Here is a 27,670-nt window from a genome sequence, read left to right as displayed (position 1 = left end):
TCTACCTGACACTTCAGTAATTACTTCCTGCATTCTTGCTCTACTCAAGGCACCCCAAGGTATGCTGCGGACACACATATGAATAAATTTCCAACCCTACCTTTGAGGAGTTTATATTTTGGTTGGAAGAAAAAATTTAAAATTCTGATGAGTACAGTGACACAGTAAGATGGTTAGACAATTTCTTAACATATTTTAGCAAGCAGAGTAGATGCTTGGATACCGTAAAAATCACAAGTGTTCAAAATGCCACCACCAGCCCCCAATGAGTCGTTGACAATGATGTCAACATATACAATGATGTGGTCGTGTCTGAAAGTTGGATGGGTTTCCTTAGGGCATTCTAGGATATTATAAAGCAAAATGCAGTATGTGCTATAAAAACTAGAAGGCTGAACTACACCAGGGAGCCAGGGCTGGAGAAATCACACCAAGCCAGGAAGATTTGGAAAGGCTTCTCTCATAGCAAAGGGTGTACTGGAAATTGGCAGTTTTCCCCTCATGATTTAAAATCATTCCTTCTTTCCTAGCCTTTCAAAGGTACAGAAATAGAGACTGCAAGGTCCACAGGCCACTTTCCATAGACTTCACAACGCTCAAGAAGACTGCTTCTCCCACCAAGCCATTCCCTTCTTTAGGATGAGCAACCTCAGTGCCTTTACTCCTTCGTGGTACGTATTTTCCACGCTTTTAATCATTTTTGCTGAGTTCCTCTGGACTTTATCCAAGTTTCCTGTCGTGCTTAAACTGTATGGGCCCAAAGTAAGACAATGCTTTACCAAAGGTCTCCAGAGGTTAAACATAATACAAAGATTCCTCTGTGGCTAGAGATGGTTATGCTGCAGCCGAAGAAAATTAATAAACTTTCAATGGTTTACCTAAGTGCCTTCTAATAAACATATTTACCAAAACGCTCCCCCAGAGTGGGCCGGTGCACGTGTGGAATTGGAGCTGGAAGAGGGAATGTTCTTCCTAAAATTTAGCCCACATGAGCAGTGCTCAAAAGTTCAGTGACCAGTACTTTGGCCAAATTTCTGGGACCCAGATGAACACTTTAGGCAAATGAAAGCCTGTGGTATATAAGGCCCCTATAAAAGTTACATTTACGTGAATTGAACTGGTGGTCTCAGGAGGGTTTGAAGTGGAAGAGGGGGGTGGGGAAGGCAAGGGGACCAGATGTGAACATAACCAAAAACACAACTGCAGTTGGCACTTCAGAGTACCTTTGTTGGCAAACTGAGCACAGAGCCAGAGATTTAATGGATAAAAGCACAAAGCTACCCTCTGATGACTAAAGACAGCGCACACGAAGCGCGCAGCCAGGGGAGGATTAAGCAAATGCAAGCTATTATTTTATCAGCAGTACATTTCTGATGGACAAGCACGGTGATAAATGAAGGGAAAACTTAGTCATAGCATGTCAGACATGGAAGAGTGTGTGGGAAGGACTCCATGCCCTAGGCCTCACGCTCCCACATGAGAGCGTGCCTCCCTGGACTGGCACCTTTGACCTGGCTTGAGTTGCTCTGATAGGGTTGGCCACACGGGGCTTCCTCTTTTCTAATCTGCTTGCCCACAGACAGAAGACGTTTTGGACACGAGGCAGGCTGTGTGGGCCTGGGCTGTGGAGGTAACTAGATGGGTGAGTCCGTCTAGCTTGGGAACAGAGTATCAGAAAGCCCACTGAGGCCGTACCACTGAGTTGTCCCGAATTCACCTTCTGTCAGTTATGAAACTTCCTGTGCTCTTCTTTTGCCTGTGTCACAGCTGGTTGTCAATTCAAAAGGACATGAAAAGAGTCAAACTGGACCCCTTCTCCTAAACCCCAACCAGAATTTCAGATGCCGTCTCTTCCCAGAATGCCAACGTGAAGGGGCCATGGTCTCCTCCTTCAGAATTATGGATGCAAACAACAGGAAAAGCCACCTCAGTGGCCTCTGGGCAGCAGAGGGAACACATAAGAAATGCTTGCTGCCCACTCCCCAACCTCGTATCCCTGGGAATATGGCTAGAAAGACAAAAGAACACATTTCTTCCTTTGCCTTCCCCTGAGGTGCACAGACTTCAACTGCACATGTCCTCTGATGGTCAAGCAGCCCCGAAGCTGCTTCTTTACTATGAAGAATTGGAGAACCCCAAGCCAAGTCTTTATTCCACAGAGCAGGAAAGTATGGCTTTGCCCCAAGAAACCTACCCAAGCAGCACAGACGGCACCTTCACACTCAAAGGCAGAACTCTCATCTTCCATCCTCCGTACCAGTGTAACACATTACAATCAGTAACAGTGACTCAGTATGGGAATGACTCTCCAGATATGAAGTTGGACTGGACTCCAGGCGAGGCATGGACATTATACACAGTTTTTAAAAGTCCCCAGATAGGGGCCCCTGAGTGATGCAATCAGCTAAGCATCTGAGTCTGGGTTTTGGCTCAAGCCACGATCTTGGGGTCCTGGGATCAAGAACCACATGGGACTCTACATAGAGTCTGCTTAAGATTCCCTCTCCTTCTCCCTCCCCTTCTACTGCTCCTGCTTGCGCTCTCTAAATTAAATAAATATATCTTAAAAAAAAAAAGAGAATGTCCCCAGGTAAGATTCTGAATCACCTCTGTATGGAGTTAAGCCCAGATAGGAATCCAGGTGTTATAACTCAGTAGAGCTATGAACCCGGACACATTGTTGTCTAAAGCCTCAGTACCTTTATCTATAAAACAGAGACCATAAAGCCTATTTATCTTATAGACATACCCTCAGGACTAACCAAGATGACACTTAGATCAAGACTTTCCCTGACTTCGGGGCGCCTGGGTGGCTCAATGGGTTAAGCCTCTGCCTTCAGCTTGGGTCATGATCTCAGGGTCCTGGGATGGAGCCCCACATGGTGCTCTCTGCTCAGCAGGGAGGCTGCATCCCCCCCCTCCCGCCTGCCTCTCTGCCTACTTGTGATCTCTGTCAAATAAATAAAATCTTTAAAAAGAAAGAAAAAAGACTTTCCCTGACTTCAAACATCCAGTGATTTTGGTATCAATTCAGGATGGGCTAGAAGACATTGAATAACAAACATCCCCAGTGTTTCAGTGGCTTAACGAAAAAAAAGTTTATTTCTTGCTCATAACAAGTCCACTGAGGATCCAAGTAATTCTCCAGGGCACCTGTCCTCCCCACACAGAAATCTGGGATTGCAAAATGAGGCCTATTCTGAGCTCAGTGTCAGGGGAAGGGATCACTTAGGGTCTTACATGCAATTAAATATTTCCATGTGAAAGTGACACGTATCACTTCTGTCCACAACTCTCCTCTTCTCTCAAGTGTGCATAGATAAAATCCAAGGATTTTAATAAAACCCTAGGATACTCTATATGGCTCCGGGAAGATAGTCCAAAATAGCCAAGTTACTAAGCAGGAAGTGGAAACTACCTCCCTTCCTCCAAAAAGCAAAATGCAAGCAGTGAAGACATGCCTGTCCCAGGAAGGGGCTTAATAGCTTTCTGTCCTCATAGTACCAACCAGCCACTGCAGCCATTGCGGGAGGAGGGAAAGCAACATGGCAAAACACAACCGGCACAGAAGGAATTTGAGCTACAAAGCATGTCTTAGTTGGTCTTCCAGGATGAGCTAGCCATCTGTACCATTACCCTGGGCTTTCTCCTCCGGAAGGTACTGGACCGAGTGACTCTGTGTAAACAGGAAAAGTGATTAAACTGAGCTGGGTGTAAAAGCCCTAGAGATGAATAGGAGGCAACGCCCCACACTTTGAACACTTTGTACCTCCTACGGACATTCCCCTCCTCTCTTCTGGCTTTCGAAGTTAGAAATTGTTAAATGTGTGTGGAGGCTGCAAGTGAATACCCAGTAGCCTGTGTTGCTTTTTAAAAACTTGAAACAGATTTTGCTCTGATCAGTCCGAAAAAAGAAGAAATCGCTACCAAAGATAAGAGTTCTGAGCCAGTAGGTTACTCGTAGCCCCATGACCTTGCAACAGCTACCACGTGTCTGGTGCCCCAAAGCAGGCTGACTAGTCCCACTGGGCAGTGGGGGAAGCGGACATCCCTACAAATGAACGGCTAACAGCAGTCCCGGGAACCTAACCAGCAGGTGGCCCACAAAGTGATCCAACAGACAAGCACCCCCTTTTCATTAAGTTGTGTTTTTGACCAACTAAGCACTAAAGACCAAAGTTAAAAAATAAAGGAGGTAAAATGTTGAGTCTGAGGATTCTGTTGACTTACCCCAACACATAAAATTATGTCACTTGACTTCACAGAGGACTTCATATGTCCTCCTTTTCTCTTTCTTTCTGCATGAATAATATGCCCACGTTTCCGCCTCTCAACTCTCTTATCCTCCCAGTAGGGTTTTTCCTGCTTTGCTTAATCATATTTTGGTCTAGCTTCTCAGCAGGGATGACTCACGTTCCCAGTGCTTGGAATAAATGCATCATACTGGTCCTTTAAGTGTTTGTTTTTCAGCAAGCTCCCAAATACCAACCTGGAGTCAGTCTCAGAAGGTGAGAGGGATCTCTCTGCTGCCAGATCCTTGGACGAGCAGAGCTCTGGCTTCATTTCTGTCCAGGAGCCCACTGCGATAGTGAAGGTAGAGGCTGGCATTGGCATGGTGACGTAGTAATGCCAGCTTGTGCACCCTAGAAGCAGAAGGAGAGAAAGAACCATAATGAGGCCAAGAAAGGGTTCTGGACCTCACTCTACAGTTTTTCTCTTTAGGCACTTGAACTTGTGTGCTATGATGGTACAAGCTATTCTTGGGGGTGGGTCTTACCTATGGCAGGAGCATCACTACAGGTCTTAGGGAGAGCACAAAGGGCTGACTATTTTGGGGCAGCCAACGAGGTCTGTAACTCCTCGAAGACCTGGGATCAGTTTGAAGTACTTCAAGTCAGGCTATAAGTAAAAGATGGTACTTGAGGTGGTCACGTAAGGGCTACAAACACGTAAAGGCAGAGGCTATATGTTGCTATAGAGACAAGAACATGTTTTCTTTTCTTAAGATTTTATTTATTTATTTGACAGAGAGAGAGAGACTGTGTGCACAAGCAGGGAGAGCAGCAGGCAGAGTGAGCGGGAGAGGCAGGAAGCCTGATGCGGGGCTCGATCCCAAGACCCTGGGATCATGACCTGAGCTGAAGGCAGAAGCTTAACCGACTGAGCCTCCCAGGCGCCCCAAGACCATGTTTTCTTCATACTTATTGCCTAGCACAGTATTTGGCACCAAAAATGATGCTCTGTTGAATGAATAAGTAAATGAATGAATGAATGAACAAATGAGCACTCACTTCTGTGGTACTAAACTGTTTTGTATACATTCGATTTAAGAATCAGTCTCAACTGGACATGGTAGAGAACAATGAGACTAGAAAAGGAAGATACCTGGATTTTGGTCCCAACTCTGAAACTAATTAGCTATGGAAGCTCAAGTTTATCCTTCATCCTTTTTCTCTGTTCATGTATTGGGCTGGTCCCCGATTCCTCACTAAGCAGATGAAAACCAGGCCTATAGAGAGGTTCAGGGGAGCCAAGGACTCCCAGCTCGTTTGTAACAGGCCTGGAATTTCATCAGGAGCTCCCCGCCCCAGCAGAGGTGTGCACACCACTCAGGCCAAACGGAGTGAAGGTGTTTACCAAAAGAACAAATGATTGATTGCTTATAACACTATCCTTCCTGACTTCTAAGATGGGAAAATGCTTTTAATGTTTCTGAAATCTGAATGTGTCATACAACCTGATCTAATACAGTATTTTTTTTTTTTTCTTCCTGAACATCTGCTATAAATTGATGGTGTGCCTTCAGGGAAATTGGTATTACCATGTTTATGGAACACACTTCTCCTCTCCTCATGGAGGGAAGGAACTTTACATTGAGGGAACTTCCATTACACAAATACCTCTAGCCTCTCTTTCAGCTTCTCACTAACTCCTTTATAGGAGCTATTCCTCTTATTCTTGATAAAAAGTTTTAGATGGTCAGACACTCATGGAGTGACCTATGATTGCCAATTAGGTCAGTGAGTAGATAAGAGGTCAAATACAGGGTCAAAATAATAGCATGCCCATATTGGCCAACAGACCTAACATGACATTTTTCAAAATCTTTTGGCAGTAAAAATCAATAATAAAGGTTCGGTTTTTATCTCCTTATGCTTACCTTCTTTGTCTCACAACTAATTCTGAACTCAGGAAGGTGGAGGGGTCATTATTTATTATCCCCTGAAATTATACTAACTTAGATCCAAAGAAATACATTACAGAACTCCTCCAGTGAAAAACAAAATTTTAATGGCTGCATAGACGCAGCAGGGAGACATCAGCCAGAAAGGGCATGACTATGATTCGGGCCACCGCCCCTCACCTCCCGGGGCCTCTTTGCCCAAAACTAGGAAGCATCCATCCCCCTTTGTACCTCCCACTGCCGCATCTCACCGCCCCAAAACTTTCCACTGGGCCTCTGCCAGGACCTAAGCCCACAAGGGCAGGGACTGTGTCAATCCCCAGACCTGGCAGATATGGCTACTCAATAAATATTTGTTGAAAAGATAGAAAGAAGGAAAGAAAGAAAGAAAGAGAGAGAAAGGAGGAAGGGAAAAAGGAAAGGAAAGAAAAGAAAAGAAAGGAAAGGAAAGGAAAAACAAAATTTTCAATAGGAAACAAAGGTTTAAACATAAGGGAAAAAACATGATATCAAGTTTGAATCAATACGACATGACATCAAGTTTTGAAGTCACTCGAGGAGCTATTTGAAGAAGGACTATAGAAGGGCAGGCTCGAAACTACTGAACACCTATCCCAGAGGTAGATATGCTTGTGAGGTCATCCTGTTTCTGGAGTCAGAACAGCCACACAAGATTCCTCTTGCCACAGCTAAGAAGCTGAAGGCATGCTCCTCTTTAAAGAGACAACCAAATCCGGTGATGTTGGAGCCAGTCCAGTGATGTGTGTAGTTTCTCTGGAGCTTGAAAGAAAGCCATGGCTTTAGAGAGCACTGCCGCTCTGATCCCCAGCCAGTAAGAAGGGCACAGAGACAGTCAGAGCAGTCTTGATAAAAGCGTGACGTGGATCCCACAGGACGCACTGCCCCGAGGCCCCCTCCCTCAGTTTTTCCACCTTCCCTTCAGGACCTCATCCTCTGCAGTCTGATGCCTCTCTACGGTTGTCCCACAAGAACTTCAGTCTGGATGGGGCCACACAATGAGAGGTCTGGGGGGAGGGTGCAGATGGAAGAAGAAAGGAGCTGCGACTGAGGAACTAAACCTTCTCAGCAGCCTCGGTTTAGAAGAAAAAATCTTGACTAACCGAATTCTCTTACTCAAAGCGCTATGGTCTGGTCATTCCTTCTCTGAAGGATTATTTTGGAGCGTTTACCATGGGCCACTGAATTTCCCTTTTAAAAGCTTCAGTCACTTGGGCATCAGTAACTAAACAGCAATGGTGAGGCTTTCAGGTACAAATGGAAGACTGCACACATGAGGCTATGCTTGCTTCTTCCCCAAACCCAATTAAAGGATAGTAAAGGGATTCTTAAAATTATTTTTATTTTTAAGTAATCTCTACCGCTAATGTGGCCTATTTCCCCATCCCCCAAAACCCCAGCAAATAACTGGAGACTCATTTTCTAAAGAGAGTAAGAGAGAGGGCCTCCAGATTGGGGGCGGTGTGAGGGGGAGGAGGGGGGAAAACAGCACAATTGACGGCAAATGAATGGGATTAGATGAACATATGCATATCAGACGCTGAGACCACCAGCCATCTTCTCTTATTTGGTTCCCTGAAAGCAGGCAATCAGGCTTTTACCCTCCAGGCAGAAGAACGGAAAAAAAACGCTAAATAGTCCATGAGAAGACAACTAAGGAGACTCACTTCCGAGGTGTCCTATGATCAGCCTAAGGTGAAACTCACAGCTGAGAAGCCCTACACAAGCACTCAGAGCTTCCCATCAGCATTTTAGTCCTGGTTCCTAATTGCCTACTGATAAATCAAGCACTTCCAGGACCTCTAGAAAGCCGCTGCTGTGACACTGAGAGACCAAAACAAACAGAAACAAGCAAGTTAAAGGTCACTGGTCACGTAAGGAGAAGAAAATTTCAGAGAACACCAAACACATACCCAGTAGGAACTGAATATTGCCGTGCTGAAATAAAAACAGTATAATTTACAAAAGGAGCATTCCAAAGTAAAGAGAATGAAACACGTGACAGAAGAAAAGAAAAACTCAATAAAGGTGTGAGATGGAATATAAAGTTGGAGCAGTCTCCCAGAAAGTAGAGCAAAAGAAAGAAAAAAAAGAGGGAAAAGTAGAAAAGCTCAGCAGGTCCAATATCTAAGTAATAGAAGTACTAGAAAAAGACAACAGAGAAAATAGAAGGGGGAAAAGCATCAGTTAAAAAAATTGAGAAAATTTCCCCCAAATTAAGGGGCCACGAGCTTCCAACTTCATAAGGGCATATAACACCCAGGACACTGGATACAAATCAATCCACATCGAGATATATTGTTATGAAATTTGGAACCCTAGGGACAAAGACAAGATTCCACAAGCTTCCAGAAAGAGGAAAAAAAAAAATCACATATAATAAGGACACTTTCAGACATGCAGTTTCACAAAAATTCACCTCCCACGTATTCTATTCTCTGGAAGCTACTTAAGTATGTAAAATATGCTTCAAAAAGATATAGTAAACCAAGAGGAAGGCGAACAAGCCAACACAGGAGAGAAGCAAAGGGAACCTGTAGAATAATGGAGAAGTGAGATCCCAGGAGCCAGCTACAGCCCAGCAGAGAGGGCAACCCTGCTCTTCAGAGCACCTTCCAGAGCCTGGGGAGAGGCTGCTTCAGGAGGAGCAATTTTTTTTTTTTTTTTTTTTTTTTAGGAGGCGCAAACTGATAGAAAACTTGATGTATTTGAGCATCTTAGCAGATTTAAACAACTGTCAAAGCCTCTGGGGTTCGTAAATACTTAGAAAACCACGCAAATAGGAAAAGCAAATAATAACACAATGAGTAGCCCCCATGAAAAAAGAACATGTACAGAAATAATAATGTAATCAAAGTTGTACAAGACTCAACTGTTAACAGCATAGATACAATAATATAAAGAATACTGATCTAATCAAGGTTATGATATTAATTATATCAGGATGATGGGATTTGGGGAAGGGGTATGTGTGTGATGGTAGGGTGGAGAGAGCTAAATCCTTATCATCCCCAAACATCTTACTTACTTGCATGATGCAAACATCATGCATCTTACTGAACAACATGGACATATACACCAGATAATTAGCTAAATAAAACAGGTAAAAGTGGTTACTTCTGAAACAGAAGAAATACAATAGAGGTACTGAAGACTGCTATTTTGGGGAGAAGTATAATAAACCCAATAGAACTGGGGCTCCTGGGTGATTCAGTGGGTTAAGCATCTGCCTTTGGCTCAGGTCATGATCTCAGGGTCCTGGGATCAAGCCCCGCATCTGGCTCCCTGCTCAGCAGGGAGCCTGTTTCTCCCTCTCCCTGTCTGCCTGCCACTCCTCCCTGCTTGCGCTCTCTCCCAATCTCTCTCTCAAGTAAATAAATAAAATCTTTTTAAAAATTAAATTAAATTAAAATAAACCCAACAGAACTGACTCTTTGAACATATGCCTTTCTAGTATAAAAATATTACAATAATCAGTCAATTAATTTCTTAAGTACATTTTAAGAAATTAATTTCTTAAATTCATCTTAAGAAATAAAGAATAATATTTTTGGTCCTGAGGTAATATGAAAATGATAAAATATACCTAAGAAGAAAGAGACAATTTAGAGATAAGTAAGAGACAACAGCCTATTAAAAAAACGCTTTAAAGAATAAAACACTGGTGGGGCGCCTGGGTGGCTCAATGGGTTAAGCCTCTGCCTGCGGCTCAGGTCATGGTCTCGGGGTCCTGGGATCGAGCCCCACATCAGGCACTCTGCTCAGCGGGGAGCCTGCTTCTCCCCCTCTCTCTGCCTGCTTCTCTGCCTACTTGTGATCTCTGTCTGTCAAATAAATAAATAAAATCTTTTTTTAAAAAAATGAAAGGGCAACCTACAGAATGGGAGAAAATATTTGTAAACCACGTATCTGATATGGAATTAATATCCAAAATATATAAAGAACTCATACAGCTCAATAGCAAAAGATATGATTAAAAATGAGTAAAGAACCTGAATAGACATTTTACCAAAGGAGATATTTAAATTGCCAACAGGTACATGAAAGGGTGCTCAATATCACTTATTATATCAGGGAAATGCAAATCAAAACCACAATGAGATCTGCCTCCCACCTGTCAGAATGGCTGGTATCAAAAAGACAAGAAACAAGTGCTGGTGAGAATGTGGAGCAAAGGAACCCTTGTGCACTGTTGTTAGGAATGTAAACTGGTACAGCCACTACGGAAAACAGTACAAAAGTTCCTCAAAAAATTAAAAATAAAGCTACCATATGATCCAGCAATGACTCTTCTGGGTATACACCCGAAGGAAATGAAATCATTCTCTCAAAGCGATTTCGACATTCTTACGCTCACTGCAACATTATTCACAATGGCCAAGACATGGAAACAACCTACGTGTCCATCAGTAGAAGAATGGATAAAGAAAGTGCAGTATATATGCACAATGAAATACTACTCAGCCATAAAGAAAGGAAATCCTGGGATACCTGGGTGGCTCAGTTGGTTAAGCTGCTGTCTTCTGCTCAGGTTATGATCCCAGCGTTCTGGAATCGACTCCTTGCTTGGCAGGGAGCCTGCTTCTCCCTCTGCCTGCTACTCTATCTGCCTGTGCTCACGCTCTCTCTCTCTCTCTCTCTCTGACAAATAAATAAATAAAATCTTTAAAAAGAAAAAGGAAAGGAAATCCTGCCATTTGGACAACATGGAAGGACACTGAAGGCATTATGCTAAGTGAAATATGTCAGACAGAGAGATACAAATAGTGAATGATCTCACATATTTGTGGAATCTAAAAAACCCATCAAACTCATAGAAACAGATTACTGGTGACTGACAGCAGTTGGGGGGTAGAGGATGTGGCAGAGAAATGGGTGAAGGGGGTCAAAGGGTACAGACTTCCAGTTATATGATAAATAAGTTCTGGGGATGTAATATACTGCCAGGTGACTCTAGTTAATAATACTGTATCGTGTATTTGCAAGTTGCTAAGAAAGTAGATCTTAAAAATTCTTAAAACAAAACAAAGAAATTATAATTAAATGAGGTGATGGATATGTTAACCAACTTTATTGTGCTAATCATTTTGCAACATATACACACATCAGATCATGACACTGTATTCCCTAAACAATGCTATATGTCAATTATATCTCAATAAAGCCGGGAGGGAAAAGAATGAAACTGTGTACACAGTAGGCTTTCTCCCTACAATTTGCATCAAAAGTGTTGATCTGATTTTTGCTGTCCCTCCGGTTCTGGTACCGTACATCTGGCACATGGGCAAGAAGAGATTTGTGGAAACAGCAGGAACAAGAACTGCTTTCCAGAGAGGACAATGCTAATGGAATAAGGGGTATCTGTTAGATGCCTGTACAAGGTCACAGAGAGTGCCCAAATCACATCCTGTCCCAGGGCCTTTATCAGAATATCTGTATCCTAGAGGGGATTTGGGGAGGGCATTAGAAGCCATAAAGAGGGGCACCTGGGAGGCTCAGTTGTTAAACTTCTGCCTTCGGCTCAGGTCATGATCCCAGGGTTCTGGGATCGAGCCCCGCATTCAGGCTCCCTGCTCAGCGGGAAGCCTGCTTCTCCCTCTCCTACTCCCCCTGCTTGTGTTTCCTCACTTACTGTCTCTCTCTCTGTCAAATAAATAAATAAAATCTTTAAAAAAAAAAAAAAAGAAGAAGACGACGACGCCATAAAGAAATGTAGCAGGGGAGAGAAATGACATTAATTTTCTCTTCTCCTCTATTCTCTTTTCTTTTCAAGGCAGAAACCTTAAATGACCTGAAGTTTGGGAGTAAGATAGCAAAAGTGGTAGCAGAACCTCAGTTAGGCCCAGCAAAAATATTTCAGAGCTCCCATTGCTCCCTTGTCGTCTTCTCTGAAGTTAAACAATGGAAAGAAAAGGATGGGGGTGGGGGACACGTATGGAAAACATCACCCAAACCCGTATTTTAAATGTTCAAGATGATTTTCTTCTATACCACCCTCAAGATTTTTTATTTTTTAAGATTCTCGAAGCTCCTCTACTTAGTAGAGCTCAAGTGGAATAAGCTGTTTCAGACTTCAGGCTTTCACAGCAAAAAAAAAAAAAGGTTTTCTAGGTTACCAAGTACCAGTTAAACAGGGGCGGATCAATGGGGGGGAAGGGCAAAAAGGAACTGGCCAGGACCACACTTCCCAGAGACCCTATTTGGACCCTTCACAGAAGTTCCCTAAAGCTGTCCAGCCCTGGGCTTTTTGCCCAACCCTGGGTGAACGTTTGGAGCCACTGCTGTGACAACTGAATGCTTCCAGTTCTCTGGGGGAGGTTTTTACTAGTTTCTTACTATGAGGGCATGTCTGGTAGGAAAGCCTCATTTGGGTTGTCTGTTGATGGATTATTCCACTGAGCCCAATCTTGTATGAAGACTGCCCACTGCCACAGAGAGCCAGGCGCTCAAGGAATACCTGATCTCATCCTCAAACCCGACTGCAAAAAGGGCAAGTAACAAGGTAGAACTTCTGCCTGCAGAAAGCAGAGCATGCATTCCAAAGACAAAGAGAAATAATTTCTGGATTAGCTATTGTTTGGGATAAGCCCACCCTGAGAAAAGAATTGATGAGAGCTTATTTCTTCTGAATGTGTCCATTGATTGAACTCCAGCTCTGGAATCTGACTGCTGGGGTTCAATTCCTAGAGCCACACTTACCAGTCACACTGCTTAATCCCTCTATGCATCAATCCCCTCACCTGTAACAAGGGAATCATCGTAGTACCCGCCCCCTAGGATTATGTGAGGATTAAATTAGATAATATACGGAGAAATCACTAGACACAGTAATTGGTACATAATAAGTGTTGAAGAAATGTTAACTGCTGTTGTCTTTACAACTCCCTTCCCCCTGTTGCTTGGGCTGACTGTCTGGAGGCAGAGACAAAGAATGTTGAAGGTATGGCTGCCACATGTGCACTGAAGCCTGTGGCCTGATGAGGCCCACATATGGGGTTTAAGGTTGAATGGCATTAAAACGCAGTGCACACAAAGCGATCCATTTAAAGGAGAATGACAGCCCAAAGGGGGCATCCTGTATGACTTCATATAGAATGGGCCATTTGGAGACTATTTAAATGGTGTTTACTTTAAATGAGCCATCCTCGATGAAATAGACAGTGAATGCCTTCATTTTCCTTTTTGATTCAATCCACTTGCCCTAGACTCCCTTGCTACACCAGCTGCAAAACAAAGAGAACACGCTGTACTTGAATTAACCCAGAGTTTTTCCTCTGCAAAGGCCAGAAGCCCATCACACCACTGGATGATTTCAGGGCCAGGCGGGATTCATTAGCAAGACTAACAGGGAGGGGGGAGGTAGGAAGGGGCCTAGAGGAAGTGGCACTCCCTAACCCAACAGGCTCAAGCAGCCACCCATCTCGCCTCCCTTCTGGGCCTCAGAAAGTTCCTGAATACCCCTACACCACCTTCTCAAATTGGAACTTATTTAGGGTGGAAAATTCTTATACTCTGATTGCCTCACTAGAAAGACAGAGATACTTCGTATCAAGGATTGTTCTTATAATCACAGTAACAGCTGCTACAAGATCCAAATAGACATGTTCCTGACCAAAACGGGCCTGTACTTTTCTTCAGAAAAAACACAAGATCACTGTATTTTTTGTAGGATAGGTTAAGGATTTGAAATGGGTTACTTTTCCAATCACAAGAGGCAGTTTAAAATTTAGCTCTGAAAAATTCTTCTTACCAGACAGTGTTAAAACAATTGCCTTAATTATTTTCTTATGTATCACGTTTAAAAAAAAAACAAACCTGCCCTATGAATATTTTTGAAGATTCTATCTTCTAAGGGAGGAAGACTGAAGAGGAAAAAAGGAAGAACATGATGGAATCAGTCCACGGTTGGGAGAGAGAACTTTTCTGCCAAAAAAAGAAAAAACTTTCTGTGAAAAACCTTCCCAATTATTTGGGAGTATCATTCTTATGAAAAGAAAAAAATTAATATATATATATACAAACTATTTACGAATAATAAAGTAAAGACAAAATGATGGTTAAGTCACTGTCCTGTTTCTAGGGGAGTCTTGGAAATACTCACAAAACACATTGCAAAAGTACAGCCACAGCACCCATAACCGTTCTGCTTCTACAGGGGCAAAAGCAGATTATTTATCTTTGCAAAGTTAAACATCTCACATAATTTTCTGTATGTAAAGAGTTATTGTTTTCACTGAAAATTAAGACAGGCTCTTAAATTCTTCCTACTAAAAGCATTCACTTTATCTTTTAAACTCTTGCACTGTAGGTTAGACAAATAACATGAAGCATTTGGAAACATCGAATTGATACATGCTTTTACTTAACATATCAGATTTCTTTCCTCAATCCTTCTGTAGTCATTGCTTGTTTCCTACCTCATCACTGAATCCTTCTCTCGCCACTCTTCTTTTTTTTTTTTTTTTAAGATTTTCTTTATTTATTTGACAGAGAGAGAAATCACAAGTAGGCGGAGAGTCAGGCAGAGAGAGAGAGAAAAGCAGGCTCCTGCTGAGCAAAGAGCCCGATGCGGGGCTCAATCCCAGGACACTGAGATCATGACCCGAGCCGAAGGCAGCGGCTTAATCCACTGAGCCACCCAGGCGCCCCTCTCGCCACTCTTCTTAACTTCAGAGTTTGCAGCCCAAACCATTCCATACAACAAGCTATTTCATGATTGTGGCATATCTTTGTATCACAAATTCAAGATGCTTAATATGTACAGGAACATATGTATATAAGAAAATGTGTATTAATAAGTAAATGTAGATAGTCGCACCATTCACAATGTGCATGTTTTATGTATTTCTTGTATTTCTTGTAATAACAGACACACAAAAAAGAGGTCAAGGTCCCAGTTTGGGTTGCTCTTCTTCCCTTGGCTTCCTAGCCCAGTGACTCGGGTCTTTCAGCAAACCCCAGTCTTTTCTCTTTCACTATTCTGTAGTTGCTGTGTCAACACGTTCTGGTTTTATGAGTTAGTGCCACCCTCTTGAATACCCATGGCGTGACTCTTTCGTTAGCTCTTCTCTGCTGTTACTCAAGGGCGGGAACTGGCACCAGAACAAAGGAGACAGTAAGAATGCTCTGGACTGGTATGCGCCGGGACTGCCTAACCGAGGCCATGTGCCAGGTCATGCCACCGCTTCTCAAGCACCGATGCCACCCAGCAGGGCTTTAGCTTTCCTGAACATGGTACTGCCTGCGGCACAGGAGACCCAGAAGAGAATGACCTTCAAGATCGTTCTTGTGAACCAGGTAAAAGAGCGCCACCTACCGAGCTGAGAGCTCAAGCACCTCCATAAATTTGGAGGTTTTCCCTCGTGGCTAATGAATCCCTAAAGGAATATGCAGCTCCGAAATTGTTCTTCCAAATTTCACGCACCATTCTGACCTGTGACACAAATTACTTGGTTCCCCTTAATCTTAAGTATCAAGTGGGTCAGTAAACCAGACACCAAATCCTACTGCTCTAGATGGTCACAGGTACACTTTCGAACTTTGCTCACAGGAGAAAATCCATGAATGCCAAGCCCAAGACAAAAACCCATAGCAAAAAGAAGTGGAACATGCCTGCCAGAATCATCATTATCCAAAAGAAATCATGATGATCTTCCTGGATGGCAAATACGGTTAAGTGTAACAGAAGGAGGGCAAGAAAGAACTAGTCAAAGGCAAATCACAAACTGACAAAGATTTGGAAAGTGCCAGGGCCTGATGTGAGACTTCATGAGGGAGGTTAACAGAGCAGAACACTGTCTCAATCACCAGTAACTTTCTAAAGAGAAAAGATGAATGCATTCACTCCATACTCCTACCCCATGAAATATAATGTATGTGCCCAGAATAAAGTTTCCTCAGTTCTAGAAACAAGAAGCTTTCTCTACTTTGCATTCTCTCTTTGTGGTGAAAACTCTTAATCATAACCATTCCTAAATGTCTTTTACTTTGTACCATTTCCTTCTACGTAATTCCTGCTCGCATACTGTGGGAGCAGTCTAAATAGTATTGCTCATTTTGAACCATTAAAAGGGAAGAAAGTTGGCTTTCAATTGCACACAGGAGGGTCTGGACCTTGAAATCTTGGCTTTTTCCTGGAATTTCCCACACAGAGTCAAGAGAGAGAATGTCAGAGTTAGTCTTGGGCAGGCCAGAGTAGCATTTTGCCCAGGATGAAGTAATGTCTACAGTCTCTTACTTTTGCACAAAAATGAAATCAGATACTTTGTGAGGGCACATATAGTTTTTACCACCTTTCACTTGTTCATATGCTTCTTTTCTTACATTTATAAGGAGCTTAAGTTAGTTTTATTTACTTGAGGCTTTCCATGAAAAACAAGTGGAATGTTTTATTTTTCTAGGAAGTAGGAATATACTAAATTAGACCCTGAAAAAAAAAAAAAAACTAAACAAAAGAATTGCCAAACAGGGAAAAACAGGAATGTAGTCTGCAGTTTTTTCTCTTAAAATCTATTTATTAAGCATAGAGAAAAGGTATAAACTCTAAGCAGAAGCCTAACTACAGAAATGACCCCCAAATCATTTCTGTTACTATTCAGTAGTGCTTCTTCTTTTTTTCTTTCTTTTTTTTTTTTTTTAGATTTTATTTATTTATTTGATAGACAGAGATCTCAAGTAGACAGAGAGAGAGAGGAGGAAGCAGGCTCCCCGATGTGGGGCTCGATCCCAGGACCCTGAGATCATGACCTGAGCCGAAGGCAGAGGCTTTAACCTACTGAGCCACCCAGGCGCCCCTCAGTAGTGCTTCTAAATGCTCCTTCCATGAACATATTACTTCTACCCGATCATTCAGAACACATTTATTCAACCAAGTATCAAGCACCTATTACATACAGAGTACTTTTTTGGGCATGGGGTCTCTGTGCTTAATAGTTGAGCTACATTTCGGCAGGGAATAGAGGCTGAGGACAACACACAGGCTAACATTTCTGCCTGCCCAAATTCAATTATGCTAAGGAAGTTAAATAATAAAGGAACCAAACAAGTCAATCTAAATCTATAGCTTTAACGTAGCCTTCTTGAAAAAAAGGTTGGGTGACTTCTGAGCTAATAAAATTCTTATGATGATCATCAAGCTACAATCTAAACCACCAGCCTTCTTTTCATAAACAGCTAGGAGGAAGGATTTCCCCCATGTAGCAAGGACTCAGAGGTCCGTCTTCTGATTTTTGTCCCCTGCCCAAGGGCTGCTGTCATTTCTGTCACTAGTATCTGCTTCATCACATTATGCTGCTCCCAGGTGCTTTGCTTCTTCCGAGAAATCAGCTGGGGCCTGGCAAATGTGCTAATCATGTTGATGTGTCATTGTGATGGAAACTGTGACTTGTGGGTTGGGTTTTCCGCTAGAGTTTTAAAGGAGAGCTCATCGTTTTAAAGGGCATTGTGCACAACAGAGTGGAGGTCCTAGGAGACCAATCTACAATCTAGAAAACATAACTTGGAAAGGAAGTAGTATCATCTTGTAGCCACATACCCTTTTTCTCTAAGGAGTGCAGAGACATTTGGAGACATTATTCCATCCTCAGGACAGCCATTTTGGGTCTGGCAAAGAGCTCTGTTAGTACTCTTTCCTGGTTGTCCTTTGAAAAACCCCAGCTGTGGACTGCAGGGGAACTGCAATATTAGGCACAGAGTTTTTTCCTCATCTAGCTCAATCCTCCCTCCACTTAAATTGGTAAAGTCTGCTCCATATCGCATAAGTGTCAGTAGTATGAATGGAAGCCCATGCTATCGCATAAATTTAAGTGGTATGAACGTAAGCAAATCACAATTTAGCATCTGCTTTGTTACAACTCTGCCCTGAATTGCTAATTCTGAAAGAGATCCACAGACATATTCCTGCAAGTATGAACATTTTCCATGGAAATTTTAATGTCAATTCTTTTTTTTTTTTTAATAATCTTCAAAGAGACAGACAATGACAGATATCAAAGGAGTCAGAAGGTTTTTTTTTCTGTAAAAGGCTAATTAATAAATATTTTAGACTTTGCAGGCCATACAGTCTTTATTGCTACGGTTCAGCTCTGCCACAGCAGCATGAAAGCAGCCATAGGCAATGGCCATGTTCCAATAAAACTTTATTTACAAAAACGGGCAGTGGGCCAGATTTCGCAAGGAGGTTGGATCATGCAGATATAACCGGGTACTACCAAATTTCAGAGGTCACATCTGCATTAGTGCATATGACTGCACAGGGACATGCAGTGCTGCTTTAACTATTGAGATAATGAGAAAAGAACATAAGGATGTCGTTTTGGTGAGTAAAGGCTAGATGACATCACAGTATGCCGTGTAAACAAAAGCTTGACAACACATGAAAGAAAAGTGGTGGAGAAAAAGATCATAATGTGGCTCAGGGTAGAAGAGGCACAATAATCTCAAAAGAACCTTCATGAAGCTGTCAGCACTATATTCATATCGTGAGGGACAATTTTATCGCAGCAAAATATTCATCTCTCCATTAAAACTGAGTTGCTTATTTGAATTTTATTGACTTAATAGTTTGGTCTATGTTTAATTTATATTTTATTTTGGCTTTAGAGATGTATAGGAGTTATTATATAATATTATTATAATATGTAATATTACATATATAATATACAAGAGTTTATGCCTAGTCTTATATTTATACTTTCTAAAATATCATTCTGATACAAATAATTTAAGTGAACTCCGGTGAATCTGGAGATATCCCCCCCACACACACACCAAAAAGATAAATAATGCTCAACTTTGCTAAACCTTTACTTCATAACTGCAGGGCCAAATCATGAATGAGGAAGTATGTAGCCTTGGTGGGGTGGGGGTAGGGAGAGCCACACAGCATCCTGGGAGATGCAGTCATCACAAGTAAATCACAGTAACAGCAGTGGAGTCTGATGGCAGAGTCTGGGTATCAGTGCCTGTTTGAGACTGTAGTCTTTGATGTACTCAGTGAAGTCAGCATGTCATGAAACCTAATAGGGAGGGTAGAAAAAGATCCTATGGGAGCCCAGCAGAACTTCATTAGACAACTGGCAAGGAGATGCCAGAGCCTGGATAAAGGAGCCATGCACTTCAGTAGCCTTGCATGTGATGAACAGAGAGAGGGCTTCAGGCCGCACACAAGTGGGCAGTGACAGGAATGAAGGGAAATCCATGTACTTTCTCCTGTCTATTGGTACATACCAAAGAGGCAAGGCATGAGCACTTTAAGAAAAAATGCTTAAAGGTTAAAAAAAAACATTGTTCTGGGGTGCCTGGGTGGCTCAGTGGGTTAAAGCCTCTGCCTTCGGCTCAGGTCATGATCCCAAGGTCCTGGGAGCCAGCCCCACATCGGGCTCTCTGCTCAGCAGGGAGCCTGCTTCCTCCTCTCTCTCTGCCTACTTGTGATCTCTGTCTGTCAAATAAATAAATAAAATCTTAAAAAAAAAAAAAAAAAAGAAAGAAAACATTGTTCTAAGAGCTCAGAGGAAGAACAAGCCTCGGAAATCAATTTACTACAGAAATGAAAATGATCTTAGGAAACTGGCATTCCCATTATCATACAAGAAGACATGTCTTCTATGAAAAAACAGAAAAAAGCCATGAGAAGACATCAGGCTGAGACAGTGTAACAGAGTAAGATCAAAAGACAACAAAGCAACATGATAAAAAAGATGAGGAAGAATTACAAGAAACTGTTACAGTAACAAATCTGTACTGTAATTACTAAAGAACAGAATGTCTAGAAAATCAGTGGTAGAGAGTATAAGTAAAAAATGAAAAAACCAACTATACAGACTGGGAGAACATATTTGCAATACACACATCCAACAGAGGGTTTGTATCTAGAGCATATAAAGTACAATATATATACAGTATATACAATCTAATAACAGAACAACTTACAAGTCCACTTTAAGTAAATGAATAAGTGACTTGAGGAGATGCTTTTAAAGGAAGATCTACGAATGTACAATAAGTACATGAAAAGTTGCTCAGGATCATTAGCCATCAGAGAAATGCAATTAAAACACAAGGAGATAGCATTTTACACCCAGTTGAAGGGCTAAAATTAAAAGGACTGACAACACCAAGTGTTTGCTAGGACACACAGCAGCTAAACTCTCATACATTGCTAGTGGAATAAAAAATGATTCGATCGCTTTGGAACTAGTTTGGCAGATACTTACAGGGTTAAAATATACATATATGATCCAGTGATTGCACTGTTGGGTATTTACCCAAGAGAAATGAAAATCGATATCCACAAAAAAACTTATACATGAATATCCACAGCATATATTCTGCGATGGCCAAAAATAATGCAAATTTCCCTCAACAGGTGAGCAGATTAAAAACAAACAACAACAACAAAAAAAAACTTGCAGTTTATTCATATTAACTATTCATCAATTTCTTAAAAAAATTTTTTTTAAGTAAACTCTACCCCAACGTGGGGCTCAAACTTACAACACTGAAATCAGGGTCATATGCTGAGGCTGCTACATGCCCCCATCAATTTCTTTAAAAGAGAATAAACTATTGCTACCTATAACAATATGGATACATGTCACAAACACATAGAGCCAAAGAAGGCTGACACAAAAAAGTATAACTCCATTTATATGAACGGAATAACTCCATTTATATGAACCCATAGAAGAGGTAAAAGTAATCTACAGATAGGGAACTCAGATCAGTGTTTGACTGGACAGATGGCGGAGGCACGGGCAATTTCCAGGGTACCAAACATAGTCTACATCTTCATAGGAGTGTTGATTAATTACATAGGTGTATATATTTGCCAAACCTCATGAACAATACTTAAACTGTGTGTACATTATTATATTTAAGTCATACTTTAATAAATTTGATTTTTTTTAAAATAGTACCTCACAACTAGCTACATTCTAGGAAGTTTTGAATTACGTAAATTGAAAATTTAATCTGTGAGTCTCCAGGCAGGAAAATCAGACTACTTTCAAAGAATTTTTTAAAAAATGATATCAGATTTTTCCTCAGAAATACTAAGGGATAATAATGAAAAGGTTTGAGTCAGTTTAGCAGGGGACAAAAAAGTCCTAAGAATACCTAGCCAAGGACTGCTCATAACTGAATACAATAAAAAGCCAACCTAAGTATGGGAGGGCTCAGAAATATCCACACTTCTAGAAAAAAATTACTGGGGTTCCTTGGTGCTTCAGTTGGTTGAGCATCTGACTCTTGATTTTGGATCAGGTCATGGTCTCAGAGTTGTGAGATCAAACCCATGTTGGGTTCGATGCTGGGCGTGGAGGCTGCTTGGGATTCTTTCTGCCCCCTTTCCTTCTGCCCCTTCCCCCCCTAAAAATACATATATGATAAATATATATGTACGTGTCTGTGTGTGTGTACACACACACACACATATATATATGTCATTTCCCAAGTGAGAGTTGATTCAAATTTAAGAGCTCAAAAATAAAGAAAGTCTAAATACTTATTACAAATATGGTTTGAAACTGAACGAAAATATAAAACAGTAATTATAATTCCTAGAAGAGAAGGCAGAAGACAAAAAAAGTATAAAGATAATATTTGTGTGTATTAATTAAAACTGGGGAATGTGAGTGAGGGAAGATGAGAGAAGTAAATGCCCATTAAATTTATTATTTAATTTAGAGCGAAGTCAAGAGCTATCGGTTAACTAAACTGTGAAACAGTCATTTATGGAATACTTTGTAGTCATAAAAATAAGGAGGAAGCTTTTTGTTATGTTCAGTTATAAAATTTGCTATAAGATAAATTTATTCTAAAGAAGGAAGCAAAATACAAAACAATGTGCATAGCATGTGATGATTCGTGCAACAAAAAGGAAAGACTATACTATATACATAAGAAGTTGGTCACCTTGATTGCCTTGGGGGGCAGTTCCTGGGTAGCTGGAAATAAGGAGTGAAAAGAAGACTTTATTGCAATTTTCTTGGCCTTTGCTCATGTGTAAAGAAGCCACTTATTGGGGTGCCTGGGTGGCTCAGTAGGTTAAGCCTCTGCCTTCAGCTTGGGTCATGATCTCGGGGTCCTGGGATCCAGCTCCACATTGGGCTCTTTGTTCGGCGGGGAGCCTGCTTCTCCTCTCTCTCTGCCTACTTGTGATCTCTCTCTGTGTCAAATAAATAAATAAAAATCTTTATTAAAAAAAAAAAAAAAGGAGCCATGTATTTGTGACCTATTTTTTTTTTAAATTAAAAAAATATATATTACTTGTCTTGTTTTGTCTTGACTTTGAGAATCAAGTTAACACTCACTGAAGACTCTAGTACATGCATAAATCTAGTTTCCGACAAAGGAGATATCACAAATCAAAAGAGTATACTTATGAAGAGAACTGGGTAATGTACAGAATTGCTGAATTCTGTACTAGATTGTACACCTGAAACTAATGTAACAGTATATGTTAACCATACTGGAATTAAAATAAAAAACTTAATTTAAAAAAAGGAGAGGGGCACCTGGGTAGCTCAGTGGATTAAAACCTCTACCTTTGGCTCAGGTCATGATCCCAGGGTCCTGGGATAGAGCCCCACATCAGGTTCTCTGCTCGGCGGATAGCCTGCTTCCCTTCCTCTCTCTCTCTGCCTGCCTCTGGGCCTACTTATGATTTCCTACTTGTGATCTCTGTCAAATAAATAAATAAAATCTTAAAAAAAAAAAAAGGAGATATTACAAGTTAGCAAAGATCTAATTAATGATCTTGGAACAACCGGTTTCCTGTGTGTGTGTGTGGGGGGGGTAGTTTAGTTCTCATTTTGCAACACTGACCAGAATAAACTACCAACAAATTAAAGAGTTAAATAACAAAAATTAAACTAAAACTTAAGTAAAAATATCAGAACAAAATGGTGAATCTCAGAGCAGCAAAACTTTCTAAGAGAAACTTGACAGATTTGACTACATAAAAATTAAAATCTCCTATAAATCAAAAACATTATATGAAATTAAAAGGTATACTATAAACTGGGAACAATACTTTCCACAAACATCATAAAAGATTAATATCTTTATTTTATTTTATTCTTTTATATATGAAACTAGCTTATAGATTTACTTAATATAAGTCTGTGACCAGGGGAGTCCCTGGAAGGAAACGAACCCCAAAGAAACCATTCACGAGTACACTTTTCTACTGCCTTTATGAACAGTGGAGAGTCAACTCAGAAGCAGCCAGAGGGAAGAGATGTGGGGAGAAGGTATGCGGGGAAGGGCTCAGAGCTTCTGCACTTTCTCCCAGCATCTTCATGTTTAGCAACCTGGAAGCTCCAAGATCTTTATTTTTTTAAAGAGCCAATCAAATTAAAAGATGAAACAAACTTTTGAAAGCCTCCCTAAGGCCTCAGAATAAAAATGGGCAAAGGAAGTGAAGAGTTAATGACAATGGTTAAGAATACTTGGAGGAAAAGTGGGGCCTACTGATCATCGAAATAATCCAATTAAAGAGAGACCTTCTCTTGCCCAACAGACACGGGATGCTCTCAGTAACTGGGACCCTCATAGGAGTGTAAATTGGTACCTTTCTGGAATAACTTGAAAAATGTACCAACACCCTTAAATGTGTTCAAAACTCTTTGACTCATTAATTCTCATTTTAAACAAATTATCTTCTCAGGAATTTAATACAATAAAATAGAGGGGAAAAAACCCTGGAAACAATAAAAATGTCTAATAATATGGAAACATCACATAAAAGCTGATATGCTCATACAATAAAATTATTACGCAGACAATAAAATCATATTTTTGAAAAATACATAGTATGTGGAAAACATTCAGATATACTAGAATGAAATAAATGGAATATAAAACTGTTCTATGCCAGGATGAACATTTTGAAATGGTAACATGTAGTTGGTAACATGTAGCATACATATAGATTTTAAATACTGGCAGGAAAAAAATTAAAAAATAAAAATAAATACTGGCAGGAAAGGAAGCAAAATGTTAACAACCATTTTCTCAAAAATAATTTTATTATTTTTGCTTTTCTATAAATGTTAAAGTTTCTACAATAAGTACGTGGGAGAAGACACAATATTTTAAATGAAGAAATAACACAGTAAGAATTTACCTGGCATTAACCCGCTCCAGATCTCAATTGAAAGAGTTAATTATTGCCATAAGCAAGACAAAACCTCGATGCATTAGCAGTCGCCTTCCATCTTTCTTACACACCTTTACTTAGGAGCCAAATGGGCCAGTGGTGTGCAGAAGAGATGCCTTAGCAGGACAACTCCAGCAGGCCAGCCAACAGTAGCTCTAGCGCCCCACATACTGAACTACAGACAAGTGAACTGTAATGAACGGCGTTTCCGTGACACACTTGCCTGTCCCAAAGTCTTCCACCAGGACCACCCACTTAAGGCCCACCAACCACCAGGTAAGAGCAACCCCTAAAATAATTTAGGCATTGATAACTCGGGCATGAAGAGCCCCTCATCCCCTGTCCCGATTCCCAAGTGCCCCTCCCCATCCCCCGCCATTTTTCTGGCAAAATGTTTCTAGTATGTTCATTTCAACCCAACTCATAAAGGAGTCTTTTAAAGTTGAGAAAAACATTGCGTATTAGATCCCTGGGTCCAGTATGCGCACACTACAGAAAGAAGCACAGAACACATGTACAGTACCTTCCTGAAGCTGTGTTGGCTTGGCAGAATTTTCCCCACTCATTAAAACAACAAAAGATGCAGCTGCTCGAACTGTAGCCTGCCATGTTGACATGGCAACGGGTGGCTCCTGGCATGGAAAAAGGGCCCTGTTGTTTATGGGAGATCCTATAGTATAAACACATGGCCTGCAGAAGAAAGACAAAGAAACAAAACGGGGGAATCTTTAAATGAGTTGTCACTTTTCTCACCACCATGGTAGTGAAGGTTAAGTTGAGCTTTCAAAGAGAAAACATTTAAAGCTTTATAGCTGACTGGTTTCAATGCATTTTGAAGTGGAACTGCCAAGGGCTGGCTATGTGAACAGTCGAGTAGTAATTTCTCCCAAATGAATTACTTAAATATGTAAAGAGAGGGGTTTTTTTTTTAAGGGAAAAATATTTTTTTGGATAAAGTTTTAAATACTAGTCTGCCAATTTAAAATTTATACAAACCTTGTCCTTCCCCTTAGGCCCTTACACCTTCAAAAGAAAAAAAGTTTTAGAGACATTCTTACAAACCTTTTGGAAAACATTCTGGAAAAGAAAATATGTTTGGAGATCACCGAGATATTAATGTTTGGAAAAAAAAGCTGGTGGTCTCAAATCCAGTTGCTGGCGGGCAGATATCCCCAATCTTGGAAACAACCATCTCAAATGGAACCCTTGTGGGAATCCTTGTGTGGAGGCCAAGAACAGGGGTTGGCATATAAACAGGACTGTAGGTCACAACAACGGGGCTTGTGATGGAAAGGCCAAGTGTAGAGCCATTACAAAGCGAGTGTAGGAAACCAAATGGTATGACATTAAGTCTCATTCTGCTATAATTAAAAATTACAAACCCACCCATACCAAGAATGATCCTTTCTGTGATTAAGTCAGAAGGCAGCAATGGAAAAAATCTGAGATTGAAAGAATCCATTCTTTTGATATCACAGAGTTGAAGGCACAAGAGTGACCCCCAGGAAAATGTCTTAAGAAAATGTCTCCACCTTTTGCTTTTCAGGAACTATGAGAAATACAATATAGTATTTCTATATATATCTGCCTGACTTACAGAGTAAATCAACAGAGCAGAGCACTAACTCTCTTGGGTAAACTGATTTTCCTTTTTCATTAGCATCATTATGACTCAACACTTACTGTGTTCCTACAAAGTGCCCAAATATCCAGAATGCTGGTCCAACTTCATCAGTCAGGGCCCAGTAAGGAAAAGACACACCAGTCTGGATCTTAACAAGTAGAGGTGATTTAACTTAGGGGACAGGTGATCTAAGTGATAGAAGAGGTGAGAAGCCAAACAGGGAAAAGTGAGGCAACCCAGGGATTAGCCACAGTGCTAAGTAGCTGCTGTGAGTCCTCTGGTTGAAGGAGTTGGCAGGGGCTGCAGCAGCAGGGGTCATCTGACAGAAGCCAGAGTCACAGTAGGGATTGTCCAATGGGTGCTGGGATCAGAGAAGACTCAGTCACTTCTGGAGATGCGAAAGGAAACAGGGAGGGAGGAAGAAATACCTCGTTTCTCCACCAACTCCTGCTCTCAAATTTTCTCCCACTGCCCTACAAGGGCCAAACTTAGTAGGAAGCAGAAGACAGGGGATCCTGGGAAATGAGCTTCCTTGTCATCCAGAGATCACAACAAGAGCAGAAATTGGACCTCAGAGCAAATACGCTGTTGCAGTTTACCTATCCTAGTAGTGTACACGCTATAATAACTCACAGGTCTAAGACGGAGCAAGGAAAGATTCAGGAGACTGTAGTCCTGGCCAACTTATTAAATGACTTGACCTCTCTGAGTCACATGTCAAATGGCAATGGGAGGCAGACAGCAGACCTCTATTCTAGGCATAAACCTATCCCTTTGATCCCAAGATGATAAATCTAAGAACAAAAGCAAATTTTCATAGAAGACTCTGAATCTCCCACCAATGAGTTCTCAATGCCCACTTTGGTCCCCCGGGGCCTTGGTCAATTGACTTAATCTTGGTTAACCGTGCAGCCTCAGGCTGTTGAAGAACCTAATGAGGAAGCCTACTAGGGTTGATTCCTCCCAGATGGGGCTGGTAGTGGTGGATGCACCCAATGGGAAGGGTGCTGTAGCAGCTCAAGTAATTAAGATATGCCTACTTCTGAAAATCCTACCTATTAAGTGTTTTGCTTTTTCCCCAGAAGCCCACCTTAGAGAAGGTCTCACCCAGTGGAAACAGGGTGTATTCCCACTGGCCAAATGGCAGGTTTAACTCCTGCTTCTTCTGACAATGGCAGATGCTAAGACTCGAGGCTTTCTTTCTCACTAAAGCAGAATGGATCCCACAACTTTCGTCAGTTCAAGAGCTCTTCTTTCAATCTAAGTAGCCACTTCTGATCTAAGTAGACTTGTGGAGTTAAACTATTTGTGATACTTACAAGGGAGCTGCAGACCCTTGCCTAGATAGAGATTTCCTAAGACTTTCAGGCAAAAAAAGGGAGCTGACCTCATATCATGGTCTTAAGTCCTAGTGATGCGGAGAACAAAGACAGAAGGAAATGTAGATAAAATTAAGTGCCCTTATAACCTGCAGCCCATTGACAAATACTTGAAACAGGCAGAGTATGACATTCCTCCAGAAACTCCCAATCATCTTAATGTTAATGCTTTGCTAGAGGGAAAAACAACCTTAGCTTGACACCAGCTAGGCCTCCAGGATCCTGTGATTCTTCTCTAGCATATGAAAGTCCTTTTGGAAACTTCCCTTTGTCTTTAATAACCCCAACTCCAAGTATATAATCAG

The 27,670-nt window shown here is 41.3% G+C and overlaps 1 protein-coding gene across 14 annotated transcripts in view; it reads right to left on the bottom strand.

Moving 5' to 3' along the window:
* Positions 1-27,670, bottom strand: part of AOPEP (aminopeptidase O (putative)) — a 333,405-nt gene that overhangs the window by 260,440 nt on the left and 45,295 nt on the right. For 13 of the 14 annotated variants that reach the window (XM_082697215.1, XM_082697214.1, XM_082697216.1 and 10 more), the window contains exons 3-4: positions 24,886-25,052; positions 4,490-4,643 (exon numbers count right to left, since the gene is read on the bottom strand). In XM_082697215.1, the coding sequence (XP_082553341.1) occupies positions 4,490-4,643; positions 24,886-25,052 (321 nt within the window). Of the gene's footprint in view, positions 1-4,489; positions 4,644-22,114; positions 22,368-24,885; positions 25,053-27,670 lie in introns of those variants that run through there. The other variant, XM_082697217.1, reaches the window with a different exon arrangement.

Source organism: Mustela nivalis (assembly GCF_964662115.1).
Source record: "Mustela nivalis genome assembly, chromosome: 13".
Lineage (NCBI taxonomy): Eukaryota > Metazoa > Chordata > Mammalia > Carnivora > Mustelidae > Mustela > Mustela nivalis.
Note: the sequence above shows the minus strand (reverse complement) of the source record. Positions and strands in the feature narration are given on the sequence as shown.